Genomic DNA, 22,433 nt, shown 5'->3' with positions numbered 1-22,433 from the left:
ACGCCAGCCGCCTCCCCGGTAAGAGAAGGCCATGTAAAGATACAAGATCAACAGAAATGGGTTAATAATTAAAGGCAGAGCTAGCCGATAAGAAACAAGTAACAGGGCCAACAGTATTGTACCAAATACAGAGTCTCTGTGTGTTATTTGGGGCTGGCGCGGCGGCGGGACAAGACCGGGCGGCGGCAGGCAGAAAAACCCGTACTCGTTACAAAGGAGTCCTTCACTGGGGTGCACAGAGAATGCATAACTCTTAGGACATGAGGAAGAAGAGGGAAGAGCTCATATGCTTGAGGTGTGCCCAGTATAGCAGTAACCCTTTCATATCCAGGAGTCTGCAACCTGAGGCCTGTGAGAATTGGGAAAGAGAGAATTGAATGAGGATTGGCTATTGTTCTCCTGGTATCAGGGAAACATGCACAGGTCCATTGCCATGGATGGTTCTAGAACTTCACATTGGGCTCCATGGTGAGGCAAGGGTGTTAAACAGACAGAGGCTGATGACCATAGTGTTAATGGAAGGGAAAGTCAGATGCTAAATTCCTCACTGAAGCAAGAGTTTGGGAGATCAGGGGAAGCCTGGAGGACAGAGTCCTGCCTACTACAGCCTGAAGACGTGTGCTCTCTAGACACTTCTTTGCCTTGTTCGTTTTTGTGTGCATTTCTACGGGTGAGGCCAAGGGCCTGGAGAAATAAAAAATCTTGATACTAAAATGAGGAGCAAGACAGACATCTAACCCACCCATGCCCCACCCAACTTCTGCTGTGGGGCAGGAATAGTCACCACTAGATGGGGTGCTGGCATGTGTTCCTTCAACAGCTTCAGTGTCCCTGCACCTCATTTGTTGTGGTTTTGTTTTCATGGGTAGCTACATCAATACTGTATTTATGTTGTGAAACCAAATAGAGCTAATATACACAGACATCCTTACATGCTCTTAGGCTTTTCTTGAACCTGGCTTTATAGGCTATGCTATTAAATATAAAGCAGAAGGATGGAATCCATAGCACATAAGCATGCATAGATTTAGCTAATGATAAGAAAGACTTTTTTCTCTTTCTCTTGAAGTTGTTTTATTTTTATTTTCATTTTACATATTGATCCCATTTTTCTCTCTTTTCCTCTCTCCCTCCCTCCCTCCCTCCCTCCTTCCCTCCCTTTCTCCCTGACAAACTGCCAATACAAGAAGACAGTTTAAAGTTTCCTGCTTTGCTGTAGTGTCTGCCAGACACACTATGGCCTACGGGCTGAAGATGGAAGATTACAGAAGAACTTTGGGTGATTGACCAGGCAGTGAGCTGTCTCTGTCATTTTTAGAGTTTATATACTATACTTTTATGGTCTTTGAAGGAGTTGAAGACAGATAGTTATGGTTATAATTTTCCTTAGTTAGGATTAAAGATAAGTTACATATAGGACTTTAGACTCACAAAGATATAATAGACGATGGAATATTTTCTTAAATCTTGCTAAATGTTAATGGACTAAATATTGTTAACTGTGATTCTTATTTTATAACTGTTGTGTGATATATTTTGCTGTGCTAAGGTAAAAATCCTTCTTTTTATTTTAGACAGAAGAGATGATGGGAGATGTCATTCTGTAAAATCCTGTAAATATGTTTCTCTTACTGGTTAATGAATAAAGCATTGTTGGCCAATAGGAAAGGAAGATAGGTGGGACTAGGAGATAAGGAGGAAAAAGGAAGTAGTAGGGAGGAGTCAGCATGTAGAGATCGGAGAGAGCAGAACCACCGGCCCTACTCTGATGAGACCACGTGGAAATGCTTAGATTAATAGAAATGAGTTAATACTTGAGACACAGCTAGCCAATAAGAAACTACTACCTGACCAACAGCATAATATCAAATACAATGTCTCAGTGTGATAATTGGGGCTGGTGTGGCGGTGGGACCAGATCGGCCGCAGGAAAAACTACTAGTAACACTTCCCTCCCACCCTCCATTTTCCCTTTCTCCCATCCTCTCATGCCTCCCAACCACCCTCCCCTCCCATCCCCTCCCCACGCCACATGTAGGGTGAGGCCCTCCAGGAGGGGTTATCTAAATCTGTCAAGTCATTTGGAGTAGGGACTAGGCCTTCTCTCCTGTCTCTAGGTTAAGGGAGTATCCCCCATGGGGATGTGCCCCCAAAGTCCTTTTGTGCATCAGGAATACATCCTGGTTCCACTGCCAGAGGTCCCTTAGACTGCTCAGACGTTCTAGCTGAGACCCATATTCAGGGGGGTCTGTGTCAGTCCCATGCTGGATTCCCAGATATCAGTCTGGGGGCCCATTAGCTCCTCCTTGTAAAAAAGACTTTTTAAACTTAAATTCATATTATAATGGAGGCTGCCCCACTCCCAGCCCCACTGGGATAGCTCATGTCATAGCAGGACATATCAAGGTCCCAGTTTCTTTTTGCTCCTGTTAAGGATCTATAATCTCTGCTCTGACCATCAAAGGTGACTGTCATCCTGTTCTGGTGACTTATAGAATGGGATCACAGGCCAGCTCTCAACATCATACTTTTGAGAACAAATCATGTCATGGGTGGCTGTTGGCCATTCATCCTTTCTATGAATAATCCTTATAGGAGTTTACTATAATCATTTGCATACTCAACACAATGTTTTTCAGATACATTGATATTATTTCCCTCTGTTTACTTTCTTCTTTTTCACTTTCTAGTTTTTCTATTCATTTTTTTTTTCTGGTGTCAAAGATGGCCTTGACTAAATTTTTGCTTGCCTCAGCCTCCTGATCTACCAAGGCTATTGGTGTGGGTCTTATGTTTAGTTTTCAGCAGGTAAGAAAAGTTTTGCTGACCAGGTGTGATGGCACATAGTGGCATGAAGGCCTCTGTGAATTTGAGGTCACTTGTCTACATTGTGATTTCCTAGCCAGCCAGGGCTACACAGTGAAACCATGTCTAAAATTTTTAAAAAGAGTCATTAAATTTTTGTATGAACCATTATTTCACTGCATACACATTTCTCCTGATTATGTCCATGAGCACTGGCTACTGCAATGATTTGTGTATATTATCAGTAGACAATGTCCTACTGTTCTAAATTTGAACAGTTTTGTAATTTTCCCAGATAACCACACCAAACCTCATTGTCTGCCTTTTCTAACTTGGTGATGTGTAGCGGTTGCATACTGTGGTCTTAGCGAATCACAGAACTATGCAGTTTTAACTTGTTCAGTTCCTAGATGTCTTCCCATCTACATAAACAAAACAAGAACACATGGTAAGAATGGCTGTAGCCTGATGCTGATGAAGACCTTGGGGCCATGTTGCTTCTGTCCCAGAAATAGCCTTACTTCACTCTCTGATGGAGATGATGGAGGCTGAAGGTGGTAGGGCACTCTGTGTGCTGTGAGCCACACTCTTGCCTGAGCCTAGAGAAAGCTATGGAGGCTTGCTCCTCTACCTTGACCGAAGGGTCACCTAACCATGACAGTTGGACTCTCCTGCTTCATACACTGGTCACAACTGCTATGGCCTCCACCTCTGCCTGATTCAGCATAGCTCCTGTTGCATTCTGGCTACCCACTCCCTTCATAATAGCTCAAATAGAACTCTACTTCTGCTGTCCCAAGGTTTCATTAGCCTGCAGCTTGAAACTCTGACACTTTGGTCTCATAAACCAGGTTAGGCTTCAGAAACCACAGCCAGGACACAATTCTAGGTACCCAGTTTCTGTGTTAGTTACATTGCTTATGGTGATGACAACATATCTGATGAGAAGTAACTTAGAGGAAGGTTGACTTGGGGTCATGGTCTGTGGACATATGATTCATCATATGAGGGAAGACTGGCAGTAAGAGACGTGAGAGTTTGTAGCAGATGCTGACTCACATTTCAGTTGACACGAAGCAGCAGGCTGTGAAAGGGGCTGGCTGGGCTACAAGCCTGCAATCTCATCCCTTCCCAAACCTACTTCTTAGGCTACATGCCTTCTCCCAGTGTTCCACAGCCTCTCAAAACAGCATGAGCATCAGAGGACCCAGTGCTCAAACACATGAGTTTGTGTGTGTGTGTGTGTGTGTGTGTGTGTGTGTGTGAGCATCTTAAGTGTGTCTCTGTCCCACAACTGAAAATTCACTCGCAGTAGAGCTACAGGATTGCTACGAAAATTATCTCTATAACTAACACTACCAATAAATGTGGCGTGTGCATTTTCACTGTTGTAACAACTAAGCACTTCCTATGTATCTGCAGAAATGACACAGTGACACCATATAATTACACTCAATGGTACACACACCTGATGGGAGATGTCATTCTGTAAATATGTTTCTCATACTGGTTAATGAATAAAGAAAGCACTGTTGGCCAATAGGAAAGGAAGATAGGTGGGACTAGGAGAGAAGGAGGAAAGAGGAAGTAGTAAGGAGGGGTCAAGATGGAGAGTCTGGGGAGATGAGACACCTGCCCCATTCCCCAGTAAGATAAGACCATGTAGAAATACATAGAAATGGTTTAATAATTAAGACAGAGCTAGCTGATAAGAAACTAGTACCTGGCTAACAGCGTTATATCAGAGTCTCGGTGTATTAATTGGGGCTGGCGTGGTGGTGGGACAAGACCAGCGGTGGGCAAAAAACCATACTCCTTACATATGGTGCCCACGTGGCTAATAAGAACTTCCACTTAAAATTTAAAAAAAAGCAATTAGTTTACCACAGGACCCGGCAATCCCCCCTCTGAGGCATATACCCAAATGATACACATCTATGCAACAAAGACATCTGTTTAACTATGTTCATAGCAGAACTATTTGCAATAGCAAGAACCTGGAAGCAACCTAGATGCCCCTCAATTGAAGAATGGTTAATGAAGATGTGGCACATCTACACAATGGAATACTACTCTGCAGAAAAAAATAATGGTACCTTGAAATTCACAGGCAAGTGGATGTCACTTGAAGAAACCATCCTGAATGAGGTAACCCAGTCACAAAAAGAGGAACACAGTATGTACTCACTCATATATGGATTTTAGACATAGAGCAAAGGATCACCAGCCTATAATTCACACCACCAGAGGAACTAGGATACAAGGTGTATTCTAAGAGATTCATATAAAGTCCCTCACAGAACCGGGAAGGGACAAGTCCCCCAGAGCATATAGGAAGTGGCGGGGGCAGTGAATGGAGAGAGAAGTAGGAGAAAACAAGGGGGAGGAAAGGAAAATACATGCGACCAGGAAGATTGAGCCCGGTTAGGAATAGAAGACAGGAAAAGAGAAAGAGAGAGAGAGAGAGAGAGAGAGAGAGAGAGAGAGAGAGAGAGAGAGAGAGAACATAAAAGAGGGAGCCAATATTGGTTTGAAGATAAAATTGAACACAAAGAAAGGTCTAGAGAACTACAAGACTGCCGCCAACTAACAATTTGAGCTTCCGTGGAAAGGCTACCATAAATGCCCTTCCAGGAGAGTGAGATCAACAACTAACTTATCCATGGAGCCCTCAACTAATGTCTGTTGGAAACAAGAGCAAACATCCATACATAAACACTGAGTCGAAGTAGAACCCAGATGCAGATGGAGAGGACAAGACCAGGCAGCAGAAACCCATAGAGACAGCTTACCTGAACAAGGAGGAGCTAATGGGCCACTAGACTGATAGCTGGGAAGCCAGCATGGGATTGACTCAGCCCCCCCCCCCCCCCCCCGAATATGGGTCTCATCCAGAAGGACTGAGCAGTCTAAGGGGCCTCAGACAATGGAGCCAGGATGTATCCCTAATGCACAAAAGGACCTTGCGAACACATCCCCCATGGAGGGATAACTGCCTTAATCTAGAGAAGCCCTGGTCTCTACTTCACATGACCTGTCAGATCTACATGACCCCAACTGGATGGCATTCCCCTACATATGGAATTGTGGTGGGGGGTTGGGAGGGGAGGGTGGTTAGGGTGCATGTGAGAGGGCAGAGAGGGTAAAAGGGAGAGAAGGTGGGAGGGAGGGAGGGAGAGAGGGAGAGGGAACTGGGATCGACATGTAAAATAATAAATTAAATAAAAAAATTGCTTTGACTCCAAAATTTAAGTTGAAGGACAAGTTACTGGGGGAAAGGATTTCTATTTTTGTTTCCACAGAAAATGAAAAGCTGTGGATTCCTTCCAGACTAATGTGGTTTGATCAAGCCAGACTGCCTGAAACAGAGTACCAGGTGATTGTACATTCAAAGCAGCTGGACAAAGCAGCATTGCAGACTACATCCAGGATTTCTGCATCTTCTTAGAATCCCCCATGATAGCGCCCCTTACCAGCAGGAAGTAGTTTGGAAAGAACGATGCCCAAATTCCCAAATATTGTCTATAAATGTTTGTTTTCATTTAAATGGACTTGGTTATGTAAAATAAAAAAAAATTTTAAAAAGCTTAAAAAAGTGTTTTAGAAACAAAATAACAGAGACAAGCAAGGCTTCTTGGTAGTAGCATTATTCTCGATTGGATTCTGTTTTGTGAGAGACAAGCAGATATTTGCGTGGCCCCTTTAAGGGAGGTTTCCTGACTCAGCATAAGCGGGGAAAAAACCGCAGGGCTTTGAAAAAGCACTGCTAACAATTTATTGGTGTGTATGAGAGCTGGCAGTGGCAGTGTCCACATTTCCATGCTGGCAGCATGCTGCTGGATGGCAGGGCAGACCAAGGCAGTGAACACAGCTCTCAGTGCTGGCAGTAAAGGTACCCACTGCCACCTTTGATAAACCGTGGCAAAAACAACTATGACTTTCATTTTAGCAATGTTATTTACCAGATAAAATACTTGTGGCCAGAAAAATATAAAGATTTACAGTAAAGTCAGATTCACAAAAAAAAAAAAAAAAAAAAAAAAAAAGCAAAGGTTTACAGTGTGTTCTAAAATATATGTAGGCTTGGGAGAAAAAAGGAATAAAATGGAGCTGGATGTGGTGGCACACACCTTTAATCCCAGCACTCAGGAGACAGAGGCAAGCAGATCTCTGTAATTAAAAGTGAATTCCAGGACAGATCAAAGTTACACAGAGAAACTCTGTCTCAAAAAATGAAAAAGTAGAAGAGAGTAATAATAAAGCCACGTAAAAATGAAAAGCTCAGAGAGAATCTGTATACTGTATGACATTATATTGTCTTTATATCATTTGACTGCTGAGGAAACAACTGTGAAAGGAAATACTGCTGGATTAATTCAATTTATATATTTTAAAAATGCTTTGACTTCAAAATTTAAGTCTAAGGACAAGCTACTGGGGAAAAGGATTTCTATTTTTGTTTGACAGAAAACGAAAAGCTGTGGATTCCTTCCAGACTAACGTGGTTTGAGCAAGCCAGACCCCCTGAAACACAGTCACAGGTGATCCAACATTCAAAACAGCTGGGACAAGCCAGCCTTGCAGACTACAGCCAGGATTTCTGCTTCTTCTTAGGATCCTCATGACAGCGCCCCCTATCAGCAGGAAGCAGTTTGGAAAGAACGATGTCCAAATTCCCAAATATTGTTTATAAGTGTTTGTTTTCATTAAAATGGGGTTGGTTATAAAGGGTTAATGATCACAACCAATATTTTGAAATGTAAAAATGGAATTATGGTATAGATATGAATACTTTGTGTTGGAATAGATTTTCATTTATTGATAAAATTTAAAGTCAGTCTTATGATGTGTATATTTCTCCTTTGTTTAGCTATTGTGTTTATATAGCTCATTTAGAAATGTAATGTTTAATGTAGTACAAATTATAGATAATTACCTATGATAGTCAAAGCTTAGAGTTAAGTTAGTTAGGTTTTTCAAGATACACAGAGATGTATTTGAGATAGATAGGAATTCTTCACACCTTTCAAAGACCTACAGAATGTGTCATTTAAAGTTGTTTAGGGTTTTTCTTGACAATGAGGCACAATTGCTCCTGGCAACACCACCTATGTCAGAAAGGAAGATGGACATCAAAGAAATACGTATGGAGCTTGCTTCCAGTATGGAAAGACTAGCCATTTGGACAAGATGCTGCTCTTGTCTGGACTGTTTGACTTTGTGAGGTATAATCTGGACATGCAGGACCCATAGAAAAGTGACTAGTGATTCAAGATGGACATTGCTACACAGTTCCTGCTTCATGGAAGAGTCTGCCAAACAGTCTGCAGGACACAGAGAAAAATGACTGACAAACTGCCAGTACAAGAAGACAATTTAAGTTTCCTGCTTTGCTGAAGAGCCTGCCAGACACAATATGGTCTATGGGCTGAAAATGGAAGATTACAGAAGAACTTCAGGTGACTGACAAGGCAAGATGTCTCTATCATTTCTAGAGTTTATATATTATCCTTCTGTGGTCTTTGATGGAGTTGAAGACTGATAGTTATGGTTATAATTTTCCTTAGTTAGGATTAAAGATAAGTTACATAGACTTTAGACACACAAAGATAGGATATATGATGAAATATTTTCTTAAATCTGGCTAAATGTTAATGGACTAAATATTGTTAACTGTGATTCTTATTTTATAACTATTGTGTGATATATTTTGCTATGCTAAGGTAAAAATCCTTCTTTTTATTTTAGGCAGAAGAGATGATGGGAGATGTCATTCTGTAAAATCCTGTAAATATGTTTCTCTTACTGGTTAATGAATAAAGCATTGTTGGCCAATAGGAAAGGAAGATAGGTGGGACTAGGAGAGAAGGAGGAAAGAGGAAGTAGTGGGGAGGAATCAAGATGGAGAGACTGGGGAGATGAAACACCTGCCCCATTCCCCGGTAAGATAAGACTACGTGGAAATACATAGAAATGGGTTAATACTTAAGACAGAGCTAGCCGATAAGGAACTAGTACCTGGCATTATATCAAATACAGAATCTCGGTGTATTAATTGGGGCTGGCGTGGTGGCGGGACAAGACCGGCAGCGGGAGGAAAAACCTTAGTCCTTACACACTCCATATGCTCTTAGGCTTGGCCACCTTTATTATTCTGGATTATATCCAATTCTGATTGTGAGATGGTCTGAAGCATCTCTGAAGACTCTGCCCTGAAATGACAGAGACAGCAGAGGAGGAAGTCATTGTGCTTAGACCTTTCACATCACGGAACAATTAGAGTTCTTCTTTTTCATCTTGATCTTCCAAATTTCTTCCTCATGCTTTCTGTTCTGTTTCTTGAGTTTTTCATTAAAAATTTCCTTTTGTACCTGAAAAGAGAAACTGGACATTGAAATCAGGACAGAGTGACATCACCCCAGTAAGAATGTCTATCATCCAGAGAGCAAGGGACAACAATGAGGATGTAGGGGACAGGAATCCCTATATACTGCTGGTTGGGATGTAAATTAAATTATTACAGCTACTTCAGAAGTCAATCTGAAGGCTCCTTCAAAAACTTAAGAGAGAACTTCCATTGGATCCAGACATGTCACTTCTGGTTATACATCCAATAGAATGAAAGTCAGCACACTACAGAGAAACTGGCATCCTCATGTTTATTATGAAACTCTCCCCCCCACAACCTGCTTATACAATCAGACTGGATGTTCTTTAATAACTGAAAGAAAGAGGAACATTGTCATATGCATACAAGTATATATCTTTCAGCTACAAATGAGAGTTCAGTTACAGTATTTTCAGGTAAGTGGATGGAAATGATATAACCCAGGCACAAATTAGATTTTTTTTGTCTCATGTGGAATCCAGAGAGGGTAGAGAAGGACACATAGTTAAAGTGGAAAAACTAGGGCAACAGAGAAGGGGGAGAGGGGTTTTTAGAGACTAACAGAACAGCATCAAATCTGGTTATGCAGTATTGAAAATGCTATAAAGTGTGCATAGTGTGACTCAGACTCAAGGCCAGGAGAACAGGAAAGCACCTACAATCAGTGCTTTTAAGCAACCATAAACAGGTGAAACTACTTTTTAGGGTGCTCACAGGAATAAAGATGAATAGAGATGGCAAAACCAAGGCCACTGTGGACTGTACTATGTGAGAGGATCATGCCAGATGTCCATCCAGGAGTAGTATCTCAGAACACTTTCTATCTTTCAGGAATGGTAACTCTTCAGTAAATAAAAAGACACAAAGTGTCAGTGGAGTGGTCCAAGACTGCATTGTCAGATTTGGGATTCTAAAGAGGGATGATCTTAAGTGCTATTCTAGCTTGAGCTTCACGAGAGACCCTACCTAACAAACACAAACAATGAGATAAAAGGGTAATAGAGGAGTCCTGTGCCCTTCAACAAGTACTGTTCAATGTGGTTAAAGTACTTCGTGAGAAAATTAAGATTTCACAAGGAATTACCTGAAGCTTATTGCTCAAGGTCTCCTCTTGCTCTGCCATGAGCCTCGCTGTGTCCCTGTCCATTTTCTCAGTCAACTGTTTCAAATAATCCTCAAAATCTTTTGTTTTCTGGTCCATAATCTTCACATTTATCTCTTTCATCTCCTTCAACATTTTTGCTGTGTTCTCAGTTTGTGCAGATTCCACTGACAATAAAAAATATGAGCAGAAAAAATGTAGGATCAGCATGTAGTTTCTCCCTCCCTCCAATGTTTATTTGTTGATTCTTTATGGTGGGGGTGGATTTCTAGGGGAAGTATTTCTTCTGGAGTGACCATAGCTTGTCTAATAGGTATGACTTTCAAGAGTGAAGACACATCTTTGCTCTTTTTGCTATAGTGCAATAGAGCCAGGACAAATGAGGGGTCAGTGGTTACCTTTGGGCTTCATTGACAGGGGAGTTAGAAGATCTACAGACTTGCTTTTCACAGGGCCAAGACTCCTCTTGAACAGCCACCTTGGGCCTTCACACACTGACTTTAGGCTGATTCAGATGACTAAGCTTTCAAGGGACCACTTAACAAAACCTATTTTATATAACTAATGTAAAATAAAGTTTAAAATTCAAAAAGAAACATTTTCTTCAATGTGAGATGAAATATTATTCAGTTAACCCCTAGTAGTGATACTTTGTTGGGTGTAAAATTCCTTTGCTCATCTAATTTTCTCTATATTCATGTCATCCCTCCCAGATTCGACAGTGGGAGTAAACCCTTAAATAACAGCATGAGTCTAGAAGTATTGTGTGGATGAGGAAAGAGAAATGTACCTTAATCAGAATACACAATAGCTCTTTATTCAAAATATATCTTATCATAAAATTTGTATTTTCTCTAAAATATATGTAAGACATATAGTAGGCACTTAACCATTCTTAAAACCATAATCAGTAAAAAAACAAGAGGGACATCAAAATAAATTGCCTTGGTCACAACTCTTGTCCTTTATGCACTGGGTTCATTTTTGCAGTGTTTGTGGGCCAGTGTCTCTGCTAGCATGATCTGCTCATGTTTAGTGATATTGATTGCCCTTGAGCCCTGGTGATAGTGGGATGGGGAGATATTGATTGTACAAGTGCAGAGTCTATTACATTTTAGGAGCATTTCTCTGTTTTTTGCCTCTATATCCTGAATCTCCTTCTGATGTTTTCTTCTCTCTTCAGAGATTTCTTCCTTGAGATGTAGTTCACGCTCCTGAGGAGGAATAGGATGGTTAACGAGGCATAACATAAAATTGTTTTATATTATCTAATTACGTTCTCTTTCATTTTTCAAATTAATTTTCTTTTAAGTTAGCCTTCGATCTATCTTATAGCATGTTACTTTTTCTTGAGGCTCCTGTGTTTGGAATTATTTCCTAAGCACTGCTTCAGTCTTTAGAAGAGGCTCATTCGTGGAGTCCTGAAGTATTGCTGTTGTAGAGTTCTATTTTGGGATACTTGATCCCATAGGTAACATAATTGTGTATAATTAATACCATCCTTTTCTTCTCTGGCTTCCTTCTTCTACAGCATAGGCATTCATTTCAAAATAATGGTCACATGTGGGGGTTTCTTCATGGTGCTCAGACACAGGTATAATTAGATCATGAATTCTAACAGGATTATTTATTAAGAAAGTAAAATTGAGGATACTGGGAGTACAGCTGCAAAGAATACAATTCTGAGTCAACATATGGACTCTTCAGATTTAGAGGAAGCCCTGCGAACAGTTAGGGTGGAAACAGTAAGGAGAGCATCTCCCCATGTGTTTCAACAAACACAACAAACACAACAAACACAAAAGTCACCATTGATTCCACTAGGCAAAAAATATATGTGAGTTATCTTTATCATGATATGTGACACAGAAATTACTTATCTTCAGCCACAGTTCTCCTTTTAGAAAAGGTAACAAATTGATGTGGCTACAATACACAATGCACTGGAGGTGTTTTTTGTACAGGGCTTGGTGACCATTACCTACTATATAGTGAGTAAGAGAATATTGAAGGCTCCAGGGAGCACAGTAAGGCCTTTTGCAACTACAGATTTTCTAAAACACAGACACAACGGTTATAAAACTGTAGTGGAGTGTCTGGCTCCAATAATCCTTCACCAACTGCACTAACCTCTAATTGACAACTTTTATTCCTGTCATTAGATGAGAATGTAGAATGACACAATAGAATACCTGAAGAATAAGATTCATTAACTTCTCCTGCTCTGCTACTTGCTGAGCTCTGTCTCTCTCCATCTTTTCTGTCAACTGTTGCACGTATTTCTGATGATCCCTGTCTTTATTTTCCATCATCTCATCATATTTCCTTTGCATTTCTTGCATCATTTTTACTGTAGTCTTTGAAGATTCAGCTTTTATATGATCCACTGTGGAAGAAAAGGAAAGAAGAAAATTTAAGATTGCCATGATGTCTCCGTCTTCTGACAATGCCTGTTTGGTTGTCTGCTATTTGTTAAGTGGAGTTCTGTGGTACCAGAATTTCCCTTTGAGAGACCATGACGCCCCTGACATATCTCACTCTCACCAAGACATAGTTTGGGATGTGAAGATGCATCCTTGCTCATTTTGTTGCAAGAAGACCTATATTCTGAGGATATCCATTAATTACTAACAGACTGGTTAGTAACAGCAGTAGTAATACTGGTGTGTGTGTGTTTCTACAGCTGTCTCTATGTCTAAGTATCAATACTTTCCTATTACTTGTTAATTGTACATCAGACACACACTGAAAGTATTTTGATCTGACTTAATGGCTAAGAAGAGTTTCCTTTTAATTTAAAAAGAATGATTATTTTACTTTCTACATATAGATGATTTTGCCTGAATGCTTTACTGATGGGAGATGTCATTCTGTATATGTTTCTCATACTGGTTAATAATAAAGCATTGTTGGCCAATAGGAAAGGAAGATAGGAGGGACTAGGAGACAAGGAGGAAATAGGAAGTAGGATGGGGGTCAAGATGGAGAGTCAGGAGAGAGCAGTATGCGGCAGCCGGCTCCCAGTAAGAAGAACACGTGGACACACATAGATTAACACAAATGGGTTAATAACTAAGGCAGAGCTAGCCGATAAGAAACTAGTACCTGGCCAACAGCATAATATCAAATACAGAGTCTCTGTGTATTATTTGGGGCTGGTGCGGTAGCGGGACAAGACCGGGCGGCGGGAGGAAAAACCTGTATGCCTTACACTTTACTGCTCATGTACATGCTTTGTGCCTGTAGAGGTCAGGAGAGGACACTGGGTCCCTTGGAACTAGAGCTACAGATAAGTATGAGCTGCCATTCATGTGCTGGAAATTGAACCAGTTTTCTGGAAGAGCAACCAGCACTCTAAGGCTGAGCCGTCTCTTCAGCCCCAGAGCTTCCCTTTATATATGATCATGTATGGTTTATGGCCTATCAACAGGGATGCTCAACAGTACCTAAGAATTGCTTCACTCTTCAACGCACGAACGGGAGCAAGAGCACAGGGTTGAAGATTATTACACAGATGGAGAAGAAAAAAAAAAGAAAAAAACGCGCCTGGCAGCTCTCACTTTCCTAACATGCCCCTTAGTCACATAATTTATGACATCTTTAGGAAAAGATAAATAATTAAAATATAGAAGCCAGCAAAGGCTATACTAATCATATAATACAGTTAAAATGACATGAAAAACTTAAGATTTTACAATTTTTACAATTAATTTCATTTTGCCAACTTGTAAGTCAGTATAAATGCAATTACTCATGGCTCAGTGATGGTCTAAACATCTTCATTTCAAATATAAAGCAGTGTGAGATGTTAGATACCCTAAATTCATTATTAAAGTTTCTGGTGATTGAACCCAGGTCTTCAGGCTTCTCAGAAGTGCCTTTTATGTGGTAAGTCCTCTTACCAGCCCTCTTCTATATATATTTACATTCTATTTATAGTGCTTATACTTGTTTCTTTGTATCTCTTCTCCACATTCTTTATTTCTTCTTGAAGCTTTCTGCTCTCTTCTCGGAATCCCTCTTGGAGTAGTTGTTTCTGCTCCTAAGAGGGAAAGAAAATATTTAATTTTGCACAAAAGGTAACAAAACTTATCAAACAATTTCCAAATTAGTGCTTTAGAAATTATTAAATAATTCCCCATTCTTCTCTTGGGGTTTCAGTCTTTATTACAATCCCTGGTACTATTTTGGTCAAATGTAGTGTATATATACAGTACCTGAAAAAGTTTTAATATTAAATTCTACCATGGGATTTGTGAATCCACAGAGAATTTACTCATCATACCTAAATCCAGACAATATTTCCATCAACTGGCATTTATATAATATAGCCTTTGTTTTCATGGACACTCACCTTTCTGTAATGGCAAGTCCCAGTAATCTAGACTCTACTATAAACTGGGCAAACACCTTTTTAATTGTGCCTTCACTGAATATATATAGGCATTTCTTTGTTATTATTCACTAAAAAATAATGGATGTGGGCACCACTGACAATCATGAGGGCTTTGGAGTTATTGACCCACAATCATTGACAGACAACTCTATACATACAAGAATAATGGAAATTTAAATCTGTGACTCCCAGAATAAAGTGAAATGTCTCATCAGGGAATTTTATATAAGCTTCCAAATTTCTTATGTAGAATAAGAGATAGTGGTTGAGGACCTGAAGGACTGGTATGGCCTACAGTACATTTATGAACTGGCATTTAGTCTGAACTTATACTTGGAGAGGGGCTATGAACAGACAGGTATCGGGAGACTGGTTGTGTATCAGTTGTTGATGTGTCCTTTTCTCTAGGTGCTTCCAGAGTGAGACAAGGTGTGACGAAAATTTGCTTGCTACTTGCCCAACCTACACACATTTGTGTGAGATCTAGCCTAGAACATTTACTTAGAACAGCTCATATTACTTTCCCTCGAGATGAGGAATCAATCAACGAATGCACACTGCAGAATCACTGCATGACCACTGTTGGCTGGGTCATATACACCGTTAATGCTGCGCTACAGTTCATCATTTTGTCTCTTTTAATTGCTTAATTTAATTTTGTGACTTTTAGAACCTTCACTATACATACTCATTGTATGTGCTACTGTGTTACATAAAGACACTTTTATGTACATATATATTGTATGTTGGCCACATTGTTTTTCATGACTTCCTGCCTTTTCTCACACCTGTTCCCCCTTGTTATTTTATTTATATATTTATTTACATATTGATCCCAGTTCCCCCTCCTTCCTTCCCTCTTTCCCTCTCTCCCCTTGTTATTTTTATTCTTCCAGATAATTTTGCTTCCACATGTGCGTTCATGTATTCCTGGGACTGAAGTACACAAACACGCACACACACACACACACACACACACACACACACGGTTGTATCAATAAGAGAGGGAAAAAAAGCCAGACCAAAGCAAAATGAAACAAAAAGTCTAGCAAAATACCATTGAGTTAATTTTGTGTTGGCCAGTTATTCCTGATCTTGGGGCCTGCGCTAAAGCATGGCTGATAAACTCATTGAGACTTCATTGGAGAAAACTGCATTTTCCCTTGCCAGTGGGGTTCAATTGCAGTTAGCTTCTTGATTAGAGATGTCTAACTCCCCCTCTCGGTGGTAGGACCCTGTCTTGCTTGAGCCTTACAGGTCTTGTGTATTCTGCCAGAATCTCTGTGAGTTCATATGTGCATCAGTCCTGTTGTAATGGAAAAACATGATGTTTCCTTGGAGTAACTCATCACCTCTGGCTCTTAGAATCTGTACCACTCTTCTGCATAATCCCTGAGCTTTGGGGGATGGGTGTTGATGAAGACATCCCAGTTAGGGATGAGTGCCCCAGAGTCTCTCATTCTCTGCATACTGTCCACATGTGGTTCTCTGTGTTAATTTCCACCCACTGCAAGAAGAACCTTCTCTGATGTGGGATGAGGAAGGCACTGATCTAGGAATGTAGCAGCACATAATCAGGAGTCATTGACTTGACAGGTTTTTTTTCGCAAAATAGTAGTAGCAGGTTTTAGCCTAGGCTTGTGACCTATCTAGTCTCAGATTCTCGGCAACTTTAACTGAGTCAGGAGTGAATCTTAAATCAAGTTAAAAAAAAATAAGTTGGTTATTCCCATTGCATGGGGCTGCTGTTGCACCAATATGTCTTACAAACAGGTCATTGTTGTAGGTTACAGGGCTTATAGCTGGGTTATACTGATGATTGCCTTTCTCTTCTGTAGTGTGCGGAGTGGCTTCCAACACTGTGCATGAATGCTAGTCAGTAGGAATGAGGCTTCTGGTTAGGCACTTCTCTGTGTTTAATGGCACAAGAAAGCATTGCCTCCAGCAATAGGGCCTTGCCCTCAGATTGCAGAGGGTAGTCAAAAGACGTGGCAATGGCCTTTGATGTTTGAGGGTTTCCAAGGGGCGCCTTGTACCAATGTACATTTGTGCTCCCTCCCTCCCCCCACTCTCAATTTAGAAACTTAAATTTAGAAATTTAAATGTTTAAACTGGAGCTGTGCTATTCCAAATATTTTTAAAGTTTAAATTCTGAATGGATTTTGAAGAATAAAATAAAGTTTGTAAAATATTTGTACAATGCATTTCTGTGGATAGCTGTTGTTTGTAGTGATTCGGGGAGACACAATTCACAGGACCTTTTTTTCTTTTTTAAAATGTGATCAAGTGGCTTTGGACAGTTACCAATGCACAGTGGTGGGCACGGTAAGCTTGAAGGGGCTGCTACAGGGTATGAGCCGGGAATTATACCATGTGATTGTTTAACCCCCTACAGAGTGGTTTTGGTTAAAGATCCTGGAAGATAAAAATAACAGCGTACCTGAAGTTTAAGAGCTAATGTCTGCTCTTGCTCTGCCTTGAGCTGGATTCTGTCATTCTTCATTTTCTGAGTCAGCTGTCTCATGTGTTCCTGATAACTCTTTTCTTTCTGTTCCATCAGCTTCTCATTCTTCTTCTGTGTTTCCTCCAACAGTTTCGCAGCAGCCATTGCAGCCTCTGTTTTCTTACGCTCCACTGAGGGAGGGGAAATAAACTTTGCGTGAGTCCACAATGGGAAGGCACCTAGTGAGGGTGCTCTTTGTGGACTCATAGGTTGAGGTGTGGTGATACACTGAGGCATGACTCTGGTCAGGTAATTGGATTTAGATCATTGTGAGGATGGAGCTCCCACAGAAGCTCAGTGCTGTTGTAAGAAGATAAGAAAACCAGGGTTCAATCTTCCCATCTTGTGAGGATGCAGTGGGAAGGAAATCAAGATACTAGAGAGAGCACTCTTGGTTATCGGAGAATCCAGACTCTGGATTCTTGTTCTCCAGAACTGTGAGAAATACATTTGTTTTACCTGTGGCACCTGCTTGTGGCATTCTGTCCCAGCAATCCTCCCTGGAGGAGACACTGTTACCTTTCTTCCTATTATTATTATTGCTATTAAATGTTGGGGTTTTCTGCTCTTCTTTTTACTTTTTCTTTGTTTTTCATTCATTCTATGTCTTTTACATCATATATTTTGATCTTTGTCATTTGTGTCCACTCTCCTTCTCTGCAGCCTCCCCAAGATAAAACAAAATTTAAGAGGGGGGGGGGAGGAACCAAACAAAAAAATGTAAAGGGAAAAAAATAAGAAATCTCACCACAGAAGGTACAGTGTGACACAGACATGTAGTAAACCCCCTTATTCATGGATTTTTACTTGCAAGTGTTCATTGCACAGGGTCACTGGGCTGGTTTGAGGCCTCTGGTTTCTGCTACACTATCCATGCTGGGCCCTCACTAGGACTCTACTCAGATATCCTCTGGTTGCCTGGTGTTGTGGAGATCCTGCAGCTTTGGGTCTATGGGTCACATCCCTTCACATGCTCCGGAAGTTCATAGATAGGGTGGGCCTGTTTTATTTTATTTTATTTTATTATCTTATGTGTATGGGTGTTTTGCCTGCATGTGTATCTTTGTACCATGTGAATGTCTGTGGACGGCAGAAGAGGGCTTTTATATTGGAACTAGAGCCAGTTGTTAACCTCTAGCTGGGTATTGGAATTCAAACTGGGGTCCTGCAGAAGAGCATCCAGGGATCTTAACCATGAGACTTCTCTGTAGGCCCTTGCTGCTATTTGATAGAAAGCTTATCTCAAGGCCACTTTACTCTTGAGGTCATTGCTACCGTAACATCAGTGGCCGTGTACACCATGGTGAGAAAGAGCTTTGGGGATGGGCTCATCTCTCTCCCTCTTGGTTCAGTTTAAGAGTTACTATTTTAGTATAGGCAAATAGTCAAACTGTTATAAGATTTTTAAAGTTTTTTTTTTTTTGTTTATTTTGGTTTATTTCTTACCTTCAATCTCCTTTTCTTTTTCTGTCAGATTCTGATCTGTCTGTAAAATTGCATTAGAAACAGCCTCCTTGGATTGTAAGTAAGTCTGTAGAACCTCTTCAGCCTTAGAGTCCAGAGCACATACATTAGCATTAGTGGGAGGAAATCTATCTATGTTTCCCTACCACCCTCAAGAACTGTTCCTCTCATCTAAGATCCCTTACCACAGGAATGGGCAAACTATCCAAGATAACCAAATGGAGATCCCCTACTGGTGGATACTGGGTAGAAGTGATTTTGTACACTGAGGAGGGCCTAGGCCCTACCCCAAATGATGTGACAGACTTGGTGATCCTCCATGGAAGGCCTCACCATCCCTGAGGAGTGGATGGGGGGTTAGTGGGGCTCATGGGAGGATGAGAGGAAGAGGGAACTGGGATTGATATATAAAATATGATTGTTTCTAAATTAAATTAATTAATTAAAAAATAGACTAAGTCATATAAGTTGGAGTTGATAGTCTTGGAGGCTTACATGCTGAGACATACAGCCCTCAGGAGAAAACAGTTCAGAGAGATAAAGACATAAAGATGAAATGGCCAGCTTGTAGAGCTTAAAAGTAATAATTAGTCAATCAAAGGTGACATTTTCTGAATGTTTGGATCAAGGAGACATTCCAGCAGGGGTACAGCACACTGGTAAATGTCTTGGTTACCTGCATGCCCTTCTTTGGTTCTCCATAGTACTTTTTCTTCAGCCTGTGTGTCTCCTGAACAAAGAGGCCATAACCTCCAGGCTTAGAAAAAGTGCCATTCCTCACACGTTCTTCAAGAGGTCTGAAGATATCCTCCAGCAATGCCCAGCAACGGGTTGATGATGCTTCCAGATTGCGTTTACAAAAGTCATCCCACCTTACTTCTAGCTGCGACTGTAGTGTGAAAATGGGTATAAAAAGAACACCAGAGAAGAGTATCAACAAGGGTCAGAATTTCTCCAAGGGCTTCCCCAAACCTTGATGTCTCCAGATACTTGATTCTAGCTGAGGAAAACTGTGGCTTTTCTTTGGGCTTTCACCTTCTTACGAATCCCCTTCTTGTGAGCAATGATGCCCAGAGGTTTACACCAAACCTAGTGACCTAATGTGCAAACTTTGCTTTTAAACCGGACTGATGGTTGCTATGAATGGAATGAAGGAAAGGAAGCATAAGCCCAAGGACACAAGGAAAACTACAAGTTCATCTCTTTTGCCAAGTGGAAGAAAATTGATCCCGTCAAGTGTATAATTTGATTTAAAGCACTGACTGTTAATTTTGTGCACTTAACTAAAGTGATTATGATAAAATTATTTCAAACTTGAGTCCATATTTTTTTAATGCTTCTCTTGGGTATTATGACTCTAAAGAGGCAGCTGTCACCACTGTAAGGGTACAAAGGATGATTTCCTTCAAAATTCACACTCATCTCATTGCCTGATGTGTACTTTGCCTCATGCAATATTGACATAAAAACATAGGAGGAAATTACCCCCAGTTCCTTTTGAAATGAATGGTCTTCATCTTTAAAGGAAGTCCTGAGGAAGATTTCTATGGCCTCTCTCTCACAGGTCCTGTGCAGGTCCAGCAGCTCCTGGAGGGTCTCCATGGGCAGCTTCACCTTCTGGCTCATCTGTTGGTCATAGTGGGTGATGGCCTTTTGCACTGCAGCCGAGTTCTCTATCTTTGCCAAGGCCAGGACTGCATTCTCTATGCACGGCAGGTCTCCACTGCGGATTGCTTCAATATAGGTCAGCACTAGGCTTTCTAGTCCTATAAACAGAGAGCAAATGATGACATCCACTGAACTAGAACTTCCTTCTCTAAGGAAAAGATAAGACAGGTCTGTATATTGTATATGGATATCTCAGTCCTCCTACATGTTTAGACTGAGACTTCTCAGTTTATTCACCTGTGGTTGAGACCCCTCTGGGGTACCCTAAAACCATTGGAAATATCAGATATTTACATTAAGATTAATAAAATTAGCAAAGTTACAGTTATGAACAAAAGTAGCAACAAAAATAATTTGTGGTTGAGAGTCACCACAGCATGAGGAACTGTGTTACAGGGCCGCAGCATTAGGGAGGCTGAGAACCACTTACTATAGCACAGTAAGTCCTCTATATTTCTGCCTTGGAAAGTAATTAAATGTGTGTGAAAAACTAATATTTTCCTTACTAAAAAGTGTTCTTCTCAGTCTCATTCTAGTTCAGTGTTGATTTATAGAACCTTCTAAGGGGATCCGATTGTTAGTGGCTCTGCCTTTCAACACAGTAACCATGAGAAATGAGGCAATATAACCTAATTTTTTCACTTAATAGGCTGAATTCAATTCACTTATTTTTTATTCAAATTTAAATGAACTTACTACTGTTGGTTGGGTACTGAACAGAAGCATACGTCTTTACACGACATGAAGGAGACTTAACTTGGTTTAACTTTTTTAAACTAGGCTTTCACTACCTATTCCAGGCATAGATAAGTGTAAACTGTCTGGAACTTAACAGAAATAGTCATAGCCCCTACACTTCTGAAAGCTGGAACTTTATGAATGTTCCACCATCCCTTCCCCTTGAAATGAGTGGAAGATTAAGATGGGGACTCACGTGGGCCATTGACCAGGATGCCTCCTGGAAGAGTTTTGGTTTTGCAATGCTTAAAGATGTACAAACAGAATTCTGCTACTTGCTGCAAAAAGTCAGAATCGATCTCATTTTCTTGCAGTGTCTCCAGCTGGGAGAGCTTTTTCCACTCCGTGGGTGGATAGAAGATATAACATTTCTTCTTTGGAAAGAACTTTCGAATACAGAGTCGGGGCAAGTTGTATTTTTCAACTTCTTTGCAGGTACCTGGGAAAATAATTTTTCCAAAGGAGGGTGAATAGCAAGTGGAAGTGTTAGTTTGTCATTTAAGAATTCCTTCAGAAACTCCTCTGTGTGTTACAGTTTTGGGGTTTGTGCAGCTTTGACACATAAGTGTTGAAATAAGTAAAGAGACGAACTCGATCTGATAATAGTACTTGGAAAAAGACAGCCAAAGAAACTTCACCTTAACCTAGTTAACATTGATTCAATTGGCAGATGGTAAATAAGAACTACTTCTTAGAATAGCCAGAAACAGGGGGAAAAGACTCAATATAAGCACCCCAAAAGGATACATATTTCTGGCACTTTTTATCTACAAGTATCAATCTCTGTACCTTCTTTGAGCTTCAGAGAATTCTCCAGGTACTCATCTGCTGTGACACAGCGCCCATCTACTTCCATCTTCAAGGTCATATCTCTCAGGCTCCACACGAAGTCAGGGAAGAAGCTCACAAACTCAAATGAGTCTTCCATGTCATCTCCCTGGTCAGCTGAGGTTCTTGATCTTATCTGATCTGTCAGCTCTGTCACATAGCTGGGCAGCTAAGGAGAAGCTGTGATGACCAGCGACCCCAGTCATTTCACCTCACATTGGTCTCATCCATCCCCACACATGACTTTGCCTGTGCTGACTCAGCATGAGCTCAGTAGCTGTTTATGAGATCTCTCTTTGTGTTGGAATTACTCTATCTCCTATCTGTCTACACTGACTCTGCAGCATCCCCAGGCTGGGATGTTTTCTCCATCACAGAAAGGATACTGCAGCTGGTCCATGGCCTGCTGGTTGATGGCTCCCATGCTGTTGTACACAAAGGTGCTGCTTAGAAGTACAGCCAGGGCAAAGATCCAGCAATCATTCTGATTGTCGCCCTGGAAGTCAGAACACACTTGGGTCAGGAGTTTGTCCTGTGTCTC

General features: G+C 40.8%; 1 protein-coding gene across 3 annotated transcripts in view; it reads right to left on the bottom strand.

Moving 5' to 3' along the window:
• Nucleotides 1-8,938: 8,938 nt before the first annotated feature.
• Nucleotides 8,939-22,433, bottom strand: part of LOC127229429 (guanylate-binding protein 1-like) — a 109,312-nt gene continuing 95,817 nt past the window's right edge. For 2 of the 3 annotated variants that reach the window (XM_051194556.1, XM_051194558.1), the window contains 12 exons: nt 22,279-22,388; nt 21,854-22,053; nt 21,261-21,503; nt 20,144-20,424; nt 19,335-19,547; nt 18,641-18,743; nt 17,132-17,325; nt 14,244-14,337; nt 12,488-12,681; nt 11,407-11,509; nt 10,278-10,462; nt 8,939-9,176 (listed from right to left, as the gene is read on the bottom strand). In XM_051194556.1, coding sequence (XP_051050513.1) covers nt 9,066-9,176; nt 10,278-10,462; nt 11,407-11,509; nt 12,488-12,681; nt 14,244-14,337; nt 17,132-17,325; nt 18,641-18,743; nt 19,335-19,547; nt 20,144-20,424; nt 21,261-21,503; nt 21,854-22,053; nt 22,279-22,388 — 2,031 coding nt within the window. In that variant the 3' untranslated portion in view covers nt 8,939-9,065. The remainder of the gene's footprint in view (nt 9,177-10,277; nt 10,463-11,406; nt 11,510-12,487; nt 12,682-14,243; nt 14,338-17,131; nt 17,326-18,640; nt 18,744-19,334; nt 19,548-20,143; nt 20,425-21,260; nt 21,504-21,853; nt 22,054-22,278; nt 22,389-22,433) is intronic. The other variant, XM_051194554.1, reaches the window with a different exon arrangement.

Source organism: Phodopus roborovskii, unplaced genomic scaffold (assembly GCF_943737965.1).
Source record: "Phodopus roborovskii unplaced genomic scaffold, PHOROB, whole genome shotgun sequence".
Lineage (NCBI taxonomy): Eukaryota > Metazoa > Chordata > Mammalia > Rodentia > Cricetidae > Phodopus > Phodopus roborovskii.
The sequence above is the reverse complement of the archived record's forward strand: the minus strand, read 5'-3'. Positions and strand labels throughout refer to the sequence as shown.